This window comes from Scophthalmus maximus, chromosome 19 (assembly GCF_022379125.1).
Source record: "Scophthalmus maximus strain ysfricsl-2021 chromosome 19, ASM2237912v1, whole genome shotgun sequence".
NCBI lineage: Eukaryota > Metazoa > Chordata > Actinopteri > Pleuronectiformes > Scophthalmidae > Scophthalmus > Scophthalmus maximus.
In genome coordinates, this window is record NC_061533.1 from 13,178,853 (window position 1) to 13,192,393 (window position 13,541).

Below are 13,541 nucleotides of genomic sequence, written 5' to 3' on the forward strand. Positions count from 1 at the left end.
CCAAGGAAATTATCCATGGATCTTGATGAAAATAAATCAGGCATTTTTGGGGGGTTTTATCAGGCCTTGGTGGAGGTATGCGCTCTACTGAGTGCCATTCTAGTTTTAGTAATAAATAACAACATGAACACACAACACTGTTCTTTTTGAAAGATGATTTACTATGGTGTCATACACATTTACACCAAGTGTACTGACAAGAACCTGTGCACACAGACACTTATTGCAGCACTCTACGTCAAACTCTGGCAGGTAAGAGTCAGCTTGCTGGACCTGTGCTAGTTAATCTTTTTTTAAATTTAATTAAAAAAAATTTTTTTTAAACAAAACATTGTTGTGTTACTCGTAGAATCACACTGGGAAAACTGTCTCCACATCACCCTTTGTTACAAACAATAGCAAAGACAACAACTAAACCAGGTATTGTACGATATTTACAGAAAGACAGAAATTAACATCCTTGCAAATGGTTGTATAGGTCTATAAGTGCACAGCCTCAAAGTCTGAAAGATGTTGATAGATCATAACACCATTTACTACTATTTTGGGTCATTTACATATTCAGACGTAAGTTCCCTAATACTTCAATGTTAACTTACATTGTGTTGTCTTCAAATTCAGTCCAGGGTCTCTGGACTGGTTCCATTTGTGCTCTAACTATTAACTACTGCCAAATGTTATTAAGCTCTGGAACCTTTGGCAGATTTGTCAGCTTTTTGTAAATCAATGGCCAAACAAATGCCATCCAGGTTAAAATGTGAAATAATACTGACTCAAGAAAAGAACATATTATGACGTTGACTTACTGTACAGTATGTCCTTTCACGGCTGTGACACAAGGGAATCTTGAAGTAACTCCACACTTTTAATTGAGTTTGTGATTAGTTTTATTTTAAGAGGCAATTTGTGAGCACAAGATAATGCTCTTTCTCACCTACGCATGTTTTCCAGTATGCAACTTTTTCATTGGGTAAAGAACCGGTCTCTCAGCCACAAACCGAATGGGTCGTTTTAAGGATGGTTGTTTGAAGTAAACTCCTCTTACACTTTCACCCCCATTTACAGTATTTCCATTTGCTTCTCTTACATTAGAGAAGCAGGATTCAAATACTTTGTTCGAACTATTTGAATTCTCACTTGTTCAAAGAGGGCTTCCTGTCGTCCCCGGCATTCGTTCTTGCGCTTGTTCAGGTCATTCGGTCTTTCCAGTCACCCTGTGTGCAGTTATACAGTGGAAAAATTGTGACAACAATGGCGGTTGAAGACTATAATTACAGTGACATGTAGAAAATATTGTGCTGCCTGGCTCGTAGGCTCATAGGGAGATGGACACGGGAAGCTTTGTTAGCTTTCTCGCCTCTCCTTGCCTCTTTTTTTTCCTCTGTGGTGATGATTCGGGTGTTCCCCAGCTGGGATGTCCTCAGCTCTGGGAGCCTGAGTTGGAGTGAGGGATTCCCCCTGGGCTGCGCGAAGAGGCCCGGCCCGTCATCTCCTGGCCCCACTCACGGTGGCTGGACTCCTGCATGCCTCGGCCTGTCGTCTCAATTGGCAGTGCACAGGAGGCGATGGCAGCTAGGAGGCAGCAGCAGCAGTACACGGAGAGAGCCAGATACACGGAGGACTCCAGCATCACCTGCAGCATGAGGCACGGAGTCAAACAATTATCTTATTTTCTCTTTCTCATTCTGTTCTGTATTCAAATGAGAAAACTATAAGCTGGGTGATACCTGTGCAACAAAAGGTGTGATGAGGGCACCAACTCTTGCCATGCCACTGCTTGTCCCCAGGCCTAAAGCCCTGGTTGCTGTTGGGTACACCTGCAGAGTTTAAGAAAACGCTGAGGAGGCGGCCTTGCTCAGATTCTGGCTCTTTACTCAGCTATTGATCTGACCTGAGCTGCTATAACTGTTTGCATTTTATACAGTACAAGCAAAAAACATACAAGCTCTCTAATTGGATGTCTAACCTCTGGAGTGTACACATATGCAGCCTGGAACCCTCCGGAAATGAAGGCTCTGGCGATGAATATTAACACTGTCATGGAAACTCTGCAAGAGATCAACCAATACCAGTTGAATGAACATGGGGTCAAGAATTCAACTACTGTTTTAAAAATTGGTCAATGGCCCACTTTACCTCCCAACACAACCATAGAGTGGAATAATGCACAGAGAGAAGACTAGGAAACACAACGCCATGGTCATCCTCCTCCCCAGACGATCAATAGCCCACAGTGTCACCAGCAGTCCTGTGCAACAAAAACACGACCAGTTACTTTACTTGCATTTTTGCGAAATGTAAAAACTGGTTTGACCTCTCATTTGTTGTAATTGATCAAATTAATGTTGTCTTTTGTTAAGTTATGGCTCTAATACGCCCCCAGGGCCCTGACACACTCAAGCTGAATGTTTGTGAAAGTGTCATCTTCGAGAATGACCTATTTACATTATTATTAATATGATTTTACTTGGTACCTGTAGTGAGTACCAAATAATCTAATTTCATCCAAATGCTCTAAAAAAAAATTGCATTGTAAAACAGAAGTACAGCAGTGCTCCTTTCAACCACTGTAATTACAGTACAGCGAAACACCAGGCACCAATCATAACTAGAATTATGATTGAAACATTGAATTCAGTAGCGTATACCTGGGAATTCAGATAGCGTCGTCCACAGTAGGTCTTTATAGTCATCCGAGTTCAGATATTTACACTCCAAGCTGCATCGGAGCTCCATCTTATTACCTTTGGACACTAGGGGGGGTACAACACAACAAACAGCTGTGTTTTTCGCTCGAACTATGACTGTATGACAAGAACACTGTGTACACAGAAAAGGGCATTCATACAGCATGTAGGTTTTTTCACAGCATAAATCTGTCATATCAGCAAAAGTGGAGGTGGAATATGGCAGCATTAAAGATGGCTCAGTTCCATTAACTGTTCCTGTGAGACATTGTCATTGTGATGAACTGCATCTGAACATTTCTTGTTTTGACAAAATATTTGCAATGTTATACTTTCATTGACTTCAGGAAGCATGATTAATTTGATGTCTATTGATCCCACATTCCGTTTGAATAAATGTAGATGATATTAGTCACGTGTGCGTGTGTGTGTGCGTGCGTGCGTGTGTGCGTGCATTGGTTTCTGAGGAGCTCTGACTCACTTCCACATGCGCCCCCTTCCTGAAACAGCTCTGTGGTCAGGAGCACCAGTCCATAGTAGGAGAAGGCATTTGCAAACCTGAGGAGACAGACACATAATGAAACAATGGAAATTCGCAATATAACCCAGATTCATGTATAGAATGGAAGGTGTTGAGAAACGGAAATCAGTTAACAGTGAATGAGGATATGACTGCTTGGCATTTTCTTTCATTCAATTTACCAAATAAACCACAGCAGAATTGTGGTCCCACGGAAGTGTGATGAAAATAAGTCTTGAAACTTCCCACGATCCTCCTATTTGAATTAGGAGACATAAAACCTTCAATGCACAGATTTACAAACAAAATAGCTGGTCATTGTAGAATTCTGTTCAAAGCATTTGTGGTCTGCAGAAACAGACAGACTGCACCTGTCTGGCAGCAATTAGTTTTCCTAGTGGCATGGGAGCTCCGTTCTCTGTGGCAATGCGCTTCAGCGTGGCCAGAGCCTTTTCCTGGTTTCCTGTCAGCACGTCGTATCGAGCGCTCTCGGGTAGCCACTGTTCCAACCACCACCCAAGAAAAACAGACGCGTCGGATCATCAAGCTGTAATTTTTTGTGCTTACATATTGTAAAACATGTCAAGACTGATAACACCATACTCACAAAACATAATGAGGCAAAGATAAAGAGAGGAATGGTAGAGAGGCCGAGCAGCCAGCGCCAGCCCAGAGTGGGCATCACCAGGATCGCTAAGAGGACCTCAAACACAGTGCCAAGGGCCCAAAAGATCTACAGAGCAGCAGCAGGTAGCGCAAGTTGTCAAAGAAATAGTGATTTAGTGTCAAATTAGATCAAATATTGGTAGTAACACAATGTAGGTGATTTCATGTTTTCTGGATGACATTAACGCAATGCCTAGGTGGATGATAGTTGGGTGAGATAGTAGTACAGGGTGGTCCATACCTCAATCAGCAAGATGCATGTGGCTCTTGACTTCATAGGCAGAAATTCAGAATACAGTGTCACCCTTAGGATGGACATTTTGCTGTTAATCCAAACTCAAATAAATAATTATAGCGTTGTTTTAGAGAGAAAAATAAGAGTTACTCACGACTGTGGGGCTCCTCCAATGCCAAAGCCCACCAGCGCACGGAGGACAAGGATCCACCCATAAACAGGTGCAAATGCACTCATCAGGCCATAGAACATTGTCCACAACACGCTCATCTTCAGACCCTGTGGACATATGGTAAATTCATAACAAGTTGCTGAATTAGCTGTTTCACCACATACAGTACAGTATCCGATATTGATCACTTTCTTCCAGAAACAGAGAAGTTAAACTTTGAACACCTGCAAGGTCAAACAGAAATCTAAATCAACTTCATGTCAAATAGAAGTGTCATTAGAACTCACTGTCTTTCTGCCATATTTGTCGGATATGTTTCCCCAAAGAGAGGAACTGATCATCATCCCAATGAACACGGCCTGTAGCAACGAAAAACAGAGGGGAAAAAAGAATATTGTAGCTACTTAAATGTGCACTTCACTACAGTTTTACTACACAGAGCTGATATAATACACAACCTGTTAGCCATATTTTCACAGTGCAAAGAGCACTGCTTTTTGATTTGGTGTGAGCCACCATGAAGACACTGAATGTGAAATTTTCATTTGAATATCATCTCGTGAATAATGAATGTTCTGGGTCTCAATGAGGGATTTCATAAAATATATGCACCGTTTAAGGCCTTTATCTGTGCTACTACTACCGTTTGCATAATGATTTATGTTACACTCAGAAGAGTAAATATGGCTTTGATAGTCGTTCAAATCAAAATATTGCACATTACATCTAAAGACATTAAAAAACTAGAGGGGGTCTTGATCAATAACTGCAGTATCAGGGCAGTCACATGGCACTGTAAGCAAGAGCCCTGTCTGGACATTAGAGAGCCGTTACCGATGTAAGCAGTGCCACCTCGAGGCTGGGCAGTCTCCATTCACAGTGGAGCTGTGGGGCTAGGATGCTAAGGATCATCATCTCCATGGCATCAGCCATCTTAGCAAAAAAAAACAAGAAAAGTAAATAGATAACAATCGTAGTTGACAGTTCCTTGAAAGGGTATGTTTTTGAATTCGAGAACAGTTCTCACCCAGGCTAGACCGGTGAGAATGGAGAGTTTCCACTGAAATGTCCCAAAGCCGATGGCCTCCACGGCATCTTCTACCATGAACGTGTCTGGAGGAATGAGGAAGTTGTGGGTCTACTAGAGAAGCGTAAGAGCAATATGTTTGAGACAAATGGAGCCCTGGCATACTGTACCATCAGTTGGGTTGGCAAACTCCCGCGGTACTGGAGCTCCATCTGCAAGAGCCACAGACTCCAGATCAGTCTGCTCGGCAATCCTGCCAATCTGTTCTTTGTTATCGCCATCGTCCTCAGAGCGCGTGCTCTCACCTGTGCGACGGAAGCGGACAACACTACAAACAAACAAACAAACAAACATAAAGCCGAGGTGGGAGGATTTACATATCTACATAATGACGGGCCAGCGGAGTTCCAGGAGACTAGTACCAGGGCAATGCTGAGAGTCGGAGGCTGTTGCCTAGGTGACATGAGCTTTTTCTGTCTGTGATTTTGTGAATGGGTGTTGATATCATCCTATGGGTGAACCATGTTAGGCCAAGTGACAGCTCTGCACACTCTTTACTGCTTGACAAGCTTATATAAAACCTAATTACACAGGGAAACGTGTGTTTTCTACAGATGGAAGGTGTAATCTTCTCCCACGTGCAGATAATTGTTAGTTGATAAAGGACGAAACGCTACAGGAGAACTTGCCAGCGATGTCTAATCACTGTAATCACACAACAACAGCCCACTTCCAACAAGGAGTATTGCTGCAGACGAGTTTGTGAGATGTGCAGGAATGTCTGTCTTTCACTGCAACATACTATAGTTTTCATTGTCAAATGCTTTAGAAAGAAATATATGAAAGTGAGCATATAATGTAGCAACCACTCAAAAACCTTTTCTTGCATTTTACAAATTTGAACAGACTTGAAAGAGGTTAAAGTAACAAACAAGCGATTTCATTTTGACGACATGTCATCATTTCCATTTTATCTTCAAAAGGATAAGAAATCATTATGTGAACAGTCTGTGGGACATGGACGGGCAGGCTGGATGTGGATGGGTACAACCTTGAGCTTAACGCAGCAGGGTTGAAACAAACGACGTTGGCTACTGAGTCATCACGGCAAACACAATTACAAGTTATGATGGGAAACTTATCAGCCCAAAAATCACAGCGAAGCTGCTTCCTGTGTATTCATAAAAAAGGGAAACGCTGCGATTGTAAACAAACTGCACCACAAGGTGGTTGTCTGAACACGGCGAGGTTGTTTCTTTTTTCCTTTCTTTTTAAAAAAAAATCTCAGCATGCCTCAGACGACACACCTGGTAGATGTTGTAATGGAGTGACTGCTGCTGCTTTGAAGGAATGCCTGGCTGCTTGTGGTCCTGCGAGCTAATCGAATCAACACGATGCGAAGCTGTCAGAGGGCGTCGCGTCGGACAAACGTGCTGTCAAGGCTTAAAAATGAATGGACCGAGCAGCGGCGAAACGCGTTAGTGTTGCAGGCTGTGTGGTGGTGTTGTTGTTGTTGTTGTTGTTGTTGTTTGTTTGTTTTACTCACGGCAGCTGTCTCAGTTGGAACAGATCATCGTCCATGTTGGTGTGTGTTTGGCCTCATCGCCGTTCACATTACCACGACGAGCAGCGCGTTCAGCACCGAGGAGAGCGACCAGCTCCGGTGTCCGCCGACAGCCAATGAGAGGCCGCCGTGCGCGAGTCAGCGCACTCGACGACACGACCGTGAGCGTGGAGACGAGACGAGGCGAGCTCGGGAGGACAGAGAGACCCGGGCAGGGATGGGACTAAGTGGACCTCTTTTCTCTGACAATTTGATCATATGTATAACCCAGTCCCGTCCTGTAAATGTATGTTAATACATCATCAGATTGGAGATGATCACTCAAAATTGCCATTTCCCCCAAAACACAAAGGAGGTCATGTAACACATTTCAAACGCAGATACAATCCAAAGTACTTTAGGTTAAGAAATGCATTAGAACAACATTGGACACGATTTAATACAAAAAAATTATTGTGAATTTTAAATATTATGAAAGGACTGCTGATTAAAAATATTTGTATCCTCGAGTTGTTTAGGGCTTCCTTGTCTGTTGCCAGTCTATACATTAATATTTCAATAAATATGGCTTTAGACGTGTTTAATTATTTAAATTATTATTACATAATTTGAAAACAAAGGCACGTAGACGCCCGTGAGATAAACTAGACAGTACATGACGTTTATTTCAACAATGGATGAAATAATTCGGGGGTTGTTGAGTCAATGGGCTATTTCAACAACTTGTAGGTGGACTGTTACTGGACTGTTAGATTAAGCCTCGAACGCCTTTTTGTCATGAGATGATTTCGTTGTTTTATTAAATCATTAAAGAAATTGGGGAGTGAAATTACGTTTAGAACTAAAAATAAAATGTAGAAATCTAGAAACAATCACGACAAACTTTCCTTCATTGAGAGCAAAACATTTCGTTTTTGAAGAACAAACACATGGTTTGGTCTGGTTGGCTTGAGAGATTTGCTGCAGCACCTGACTCGTGGATGTGTTATAAGACGTGACTTCAAAAATGTGTGCGCAACAAAACAAACTCCCCCGGAGCCGGAGCGCACTGTGGACACATCCGCACGCTCGTCCGTGGGTCCGTGCTGAAACACGCCGCCGCCGTCGACAGTTCCGCCATGAGAGCAGGATGTTGAGGTGCAGACCACAGACCTCCGATAAGCTCGTCGGAGAGTTCCTTGGCACTGGACCCGTAGCCAGGTAAAACCCCTCCGCCTGGCAAACTACCGACGGAGGCTTAAGTCGGTGGCGCGGGGCAGTGGGTAAAAGTGGGTCACGACGTCGCCGCACGTTGGACCTAAAGTGCAACATGCGCAGACAGACAGACTGAGGCAGGGAGTCAGTGTTACTGTAACTCGACCCGCTGACGGACACACGTAGCCATGACGCTTCTTTACACCTATTTCAAGGTAACAGCTTGAGTACTTGACTCGTGGAAGCGACATAGTTTACCGAGGGCAGCCTGACCTCGGTTTGTGTCGGTAAGCTAAGCGGTAAGCTAACGGTGGTACGAGCGGCTTCACGGTCACTCATCGATTAGGTGTCGGGGGGGTCATGACGTTACACACTGTTTACTCGGCGCCTTCCTGCTTCTCCTGTTGTTTTCACCCGTCTCTTCTCTTTTACTCTTCTCCGTCCAGTGCAGTTGTGCTTCATAGTCATACAGAAAAAATGAAAGGGAAAAACCTTAAAAAACGAGTGGAGAAATAGGATGGAGAATACCCCCCGTCCATAGGGCACATGGGGGGGGGTCACTCAATGGTTTGATGCGTATGGAAATAATGTGAATCAAATGTGGGAATATGTTTTCGAAGAGTGGTGTTCATCCCTCCAGACTGTAGAATCAATACCATGGTCCACTTCCGTTGTGCTGATGGCGCATAGTGCCCCAACATATAACTAAGATCCTTGAACCTGATTTAAAATTTTTGTTCCTTTAATTTGACGTCCGTGTTTACTGTCTTTTCAGAAACAAGATGATTAAAAACTGGGGTTTCATCGGTGGGGTAGCTGCTGCGATTGCAGCTGGAGTATACGTTTTGTGGGGCCCAATAACAGAGCGAAAGAAGAGAAAGAGAGGTAAGATCACGTATTAATTCTTGCGCTTTTGAGTAATATACCTGCATGGTTGAATGCACTTATTGTAAGTTGCTTTGGACAAAAGCGTTTGCTTAATGAATGTAATCTAAGATTTGGTTTGCCGGTGTAATACACAGATTATATGAAGGAGATTGGTTGTAAACCTGTATCTGACGTGTGTTTTCTTTCAGGTATGGTTCCTGGTCTGTTGAACTTGGGCAACACCTGCTTCCTGAACTCTTTGCTCCAGGGTTTGGCAGCATGTCCGTCTTTCATCAGATGGCTGGAGGAGTTTTCAGGGTCACCTACAACCCAGTCAGGCAAAGACAACCAGCTGTCCAGCACGCTGCTTCAGCTGCTCAGAGGTACATTCAAGGAGTCCGTCAGATCAATCACTAGAGCGTAGTGGAGACTCAGTGTTCATTTATATTTTTGACATGGAGGCTGTTTGTGCACCGACAGCTCTGTCCAGTGATGAACCTGGGGAGGAAGATGTTCTTGATGCCGGATGCCTCCTGGATGTTCTCAGACTGTACCGGTGGCACATTAGTTCTTTTGAAGAGCAGGTTGGTCATCTTGCTGTTGGTCATCTTGCTGTTGTAATGTAATATATATGATGCAGTGTTATATTATTGTCTCAACAGTTTTGTCTTTGTATTGTTTTATCTCCTCAAGGATGCACATGAACTCTTCCATGTCCTTACATCTTCTCTGGAAGAGGAACGGGATCGTCAACCCAAAGTCACTCACTTGTTTGACATACAGTCCCTCGAGGCAAGTTATCATCTCCTGACTTCCATCACCCCTAAAACTGCACACTCATCTCTGTTGCGCTGTACGTTATTCCAGTGTGTTTTGTCGTCCAGTTCAGTGCATATATTTTACCCCAAATCTGCCTCCTATACCTTTTTAAAATATCAGTCAGTCTTAACCATAGCAAGTGTTGTTGAGTTGGCACAGCGCTCCCTGCTATTCTGTGTGTATGTGTTTATTTTATACCAGAGTCTGCCTGATCAAGTTGCGAAAACTATGACCTGCAGAAGTCGAGGTAAGAAAGGACAGAAAGGAATCATGGCGCATAGAATATCAGACCACAAAAATATATTTTAACTGTATTAGTTTCTTGTTTTGCAGCCCCACTTCATCCAATAACAAGTCCATGGAAGTTTCCACATCCTTTTCATGGGCGTTTAACGAGCAACATGTCGTGCAAGCGCTGTGAACAACAAGTGAGTTTGTTTCCAGCCAGTAAAGTGAATAAAAAATAGTTTGTGTGTGGGGTGATTTGGATTCACTGCTTTGTTTGTTTTTACAGAGTCCGGTGCGGTATGACTCATTTGAGAGTCTCTCCCTGTCCATCCCTTTACCTCAGTGGGTAAGCAAAAATAACGCGTCTATTAAATGTTATTATGTTGTTTTTGTTGCTTTGTTTGGGATAATTTGACCTGTATTTGTCCTTAGGGTCGACTCATCTCTCTCGATCAGTGTCTTCAGCATTTCATCTCCTCAGAAACCATCAAAGAAGTGGAGTGTGAAAACTGCACCAGGGTACATTCACCACAGTGTCAGTGCCTAGCCTGTCATCGTTTGATTGAATAAGTCATACACAGAAAACCATAGACAGGAAACACATTCATGTGACTGGTATATTTTACATCAGAAGTGTTTATATGTTTCTTTGTAAGACATATTTTGCAGATTTCGTTTAATCCATGTTTTGGATCATTTCTCCTCAGCTTCAACAAAAGACCACAGTCAAAGGCCAAGTTCCTGAAAGTCAGAGGACAACATTTGTTAAACAGCTCAAACTGGGAAAGGTAACACTCAGTTGTATTGATAATGTCATCATGATATAAATTTTAATAGCCAATGTTAATCCCTGCTTAGAAAATGCATTCACAGCAAGAGCTTGTTTTTATGCAATTTAGAAAATGTAACCGTAAAACGTTCGGTAGATCAACACTTCCCCTTATTTCTTAATGTGTAACTTCACCCCTAAGTTTTGGCTGAAGTCTGTTCTCTAGATATTCAAAAGTGCCTTCAGAATATAAAGTTTTATGTACTATTTTGTCTTTTTAGCAAACTTATGTGTCTGATGTTGTCCTCCTGCCCCTAGCTCCCCCAGTGCCTCTGCATCCATTTACAAAGACTGACGTGGTCCAGTGAGGGAACCCCCATCAAAAGACAGGAGCATGTGCAGTTCACAGAGTATCTATCAATGGACCGCTACAAACACGACGTTTCCACTCAGAGAAGTAAGCGGCTCACGTGTGCGCCGAAGCCCAAGGAAGCAGAAAACTCAGATGATGTCATTAAAAAGCCCATCACAAATGGCGCAGGTATATTGGATTTGTCAACTCTGTACTATCCTTCTGATATCATTTTTTTTTCGTCATGAATTGAACAATTGTTGCATTTCGTTTTCCAGATGCAGAGCATCATAACAACAACAACCCTTTTTCTAATGGGACCTGTTCGTCTTTATTTCTTCACTCTCCTGGTGTGAACCCGCAGCTCAGCCTCACGTATGACTACAGGTAACCTTCACAGAGGCAGTTCATCACGGTGCAACAATAGAAGGAACTCATGCATCATGTTGGTTTATGTTGTGGAGGTCATCATGGCTGCCTTTGTGTATCTTTGTAACTGACGGCTATTTTACAGACGGGTGACTTTTTATGTTTGTCATCTGATCATTTTCAAGAGAATATGCCAGACGGCTGTGTGTGCCGTCACACAGCCATGATAGATTCACATGTGCATTTGTCTGTGGCTCCTTCCTTCCTTTCTTTTCTCAACGCTCACTTCAACTCTTAATCAGAAGTTCGCAGACCATGAAAGAATTCTGATATGCAGAAATAAAGTTTAAAAAACAACAACAATGTGTATATATGGTATATTATGTGGAACCAGGGAGCCTGAATGGTTCGGTTGGTATGGAAATAATTTATGAATAAATAATACGCTGTGACCTTCTGTCGCCTGCTATCAGCTTGCTGGCTCACGTTGGCCTAACACCTCACTACTTGTGTTGTTTTTTTCCATCTGTATATGTTTTTGATCGTGCTGTCTTTCCTTCCAGTTCTACAGAGTACCTTTTCCAGCTCACGGCTGTGCTGGTTCACCACGGCGACATGCACTCGGGACATTTCGTCACGTACCGCCGTAGCCCCTCCTCACCTCTCGCTGCTCGAGCCTTCACCTCACAGTGGCTCTGGATGTCGGACGACTCGGTACGAAAAGCCAGCCTGCACGAGGTTCTGTCCTCCAACGCTTACATGCTCTTCTACGAGAGAGTCCGAAGGCTGAACCTCGCTCTGCGCTCAGAGGAGCAACCAGAAGCATACAACCTCAAAGCCTGACGGACTTCTGGCTTCCCTGTCAAACTGTCACAGTGACGGTTACAGCGCCGTCATCAGCAGGCGGATTATGACTTTGAGACCAGAGAGGAAAGCCGATCTAGAGTTATTGTAGAGATCATTTTGCATCATCGGATCAAAGCACCATGTCGGAAGATCATGTATGACGATTTTTGATTCTGATTCCATTTGTAGACACTTTGCCTACTGCTCTGATCCAGAGTAGGATGCAGTTAATCCCAAAGATGACCTGCTGGATCTTAAGTCAGATATCTTTGACACGTGTAACAGTTTCTGTCATGTAACACTGTGGCTAATACAGGACAAAAAAAAACCCGACCAACACCTGATAATACAGTGGCTTCTAAGGTAAAAGCCTTGCAACACATTGTTCATATGTGAAGTTTATAGTGTTATTTTTTTGTTGAGGCCGTCGGACATGTTGAATCAACTCAACAGAAGTATCTTATTGGGACTTCATGCAGATTTTACTTGTTAGATATTATGAAAAGTCAAAAAGGTAATTCCTTAACTCTGGTTCTATATTGTCTAATCTGATTTGCCCTAATCATTCCCAGCAGCGTACATTGTCTGTAATGGATCGACAGGTCATAAGCAGTTGATATTTTTCTATATATCCAAAAATCCTTACACTGTCATGACTTGCAGAGCTGCACAGTTGAGGTGAAAGTGCCATGTTGTCTTTAATGTGCAGGGGTTATAACACGTGAAACCATGACGGCTGCGACTGATGTGAAGATGAGATAGGATCTCTTCTTGAATGCATGATGTATCTGAGCTGTTTGGCACGGCGTAGATGTTTGACAGATTGATAATAATCTGGCATTGGTTTATAAAGCCAGACTATGACTGCAGGTTTTTTTGGGCAAGTTATCCTGAATATTTTTTTAACTCTGTAAATGATAACTGCCACTTCTTTCCCCACCAAACCAACAAAGTGAGAAATGGCCTGTTTGCGATTTGCACTATTGTATATTCATTTGAGATTGTGTCTTTGTGTAAAGGTGATTGTTTTCAGGTATTAAAAAAAGCATAACTAATGTGCATTCATGATTTTTATTTATTAAAGCTTGATAATTGTATGCAAGTTTTGAGACAGCAGATATTGTCTGTCAGTAAACATGGTGAAGATCTAGTATCCAGTTTGCTAGGGTGTCTTTGACTAAAACACTGAATCTCTACTAAATCTAAGAATTTTCTGTAAACTGAAA

At 42.8% G+C, this 13,541-nt stretch overlaps 2 protein-coding genes across 5 annotated transcripts; one reads left to right on the plus strand and one right to left on the minus strand.

Moving 5' to 3' along the window:
* Positions 1–140: 140 nt before the first annotated feature.
* svopa (SV2 related protein a) lies at positions 141–7,166 on the minus strand. 2 transcript variants are annotated; one of them, XR_007030163.1, is made up of 17 exons: positions 6,854–7,166; positions 5,478–5,635; positions 5,308–5,393; positions 5,115–5,213; positions 4,568–4,639; positions 4,263–4,387; positions 4,115–4,178; positions 3,815–3,940; positions 3,579–3,707; positions 3,390–3,463; positions 3,169–3,245; positions 2,649–2,753; positions 2,137–2,248; positions 1,967–2,048; positions 1,728–1,817; positions 1,368–1,633; positions 141–1,214 (listed from the first exon to the last, which is right to left on the minus strand). XR_007030163.1 is itself a non-coding variant. In XM_035639067.2 (16 exons), exons 1-16 carry the CDS (start codon positions 6,886–6,888, stop codon positions 1,421–1,423), a joined length of 1,647 nt encoding a protein of 548 aa, XP_035494960.1. In that variant the 5' UTR covers positions 6,889–7,166; the 3' UTR covers positions 141–1,420. The 2 variants fall into 2 exon arrangements, 1 of the variants encoding a protein (XP_035494960.1); XM_035639067.2 differs by having other exon boundaries at positions 141–1,633.
* Positions 7,167–7,940: 774 nt separating this feature from the next.
* Positions 7,941–13,374, plus strand: usp30 (ubiquitin specific peptidase 30). 3 transcript variants are annotated; one of them, XM_035639066.2, is made up of 13 exons: positions 7,975–8,071; positions 8,841–8,950; positions 9,142–9,315; positions 9,413–9,516; positions 9,626–9,724; positions 9,953–9,998; positions 10,085–10,179; positions 10,266–10,325; positions 10,412–10,498; positions 10,687–10,767; positions 11,067–11,289; positions 11,379–11,487; positions 12,033–13,374. In XM_035639066.2, the coding sequence occupies exons 1-13, from the start codon at positions 8,001–8,003 to the stop codon at positions 12,310–12,312; spliced, it is 1,539 nt and encodes a 512-aa protein (XP_035494959.1). In that variant the 5' UTR covers positions 7,975–8,000; the 3' UTR covers positions 12,313–13,374. The 3 variants fall into 3 exon arrangements, with proteins under 3 accessions (XP_035494957.1, XP_035494959.1, XP_035494958.1); XM_035639064.2 differs by having other exon boundaries at positions 7,941–8,071; positions 9,626–9,998; XM_035639065.2 differs by lacking the exon at positions 7,975–8,071 and adding an exon at positions 8,102–8,280 and having other exon boundaries at positions 9,626–9,998.
* Positions 13,375–13,541: the final 167 nt, after the last annotated feature.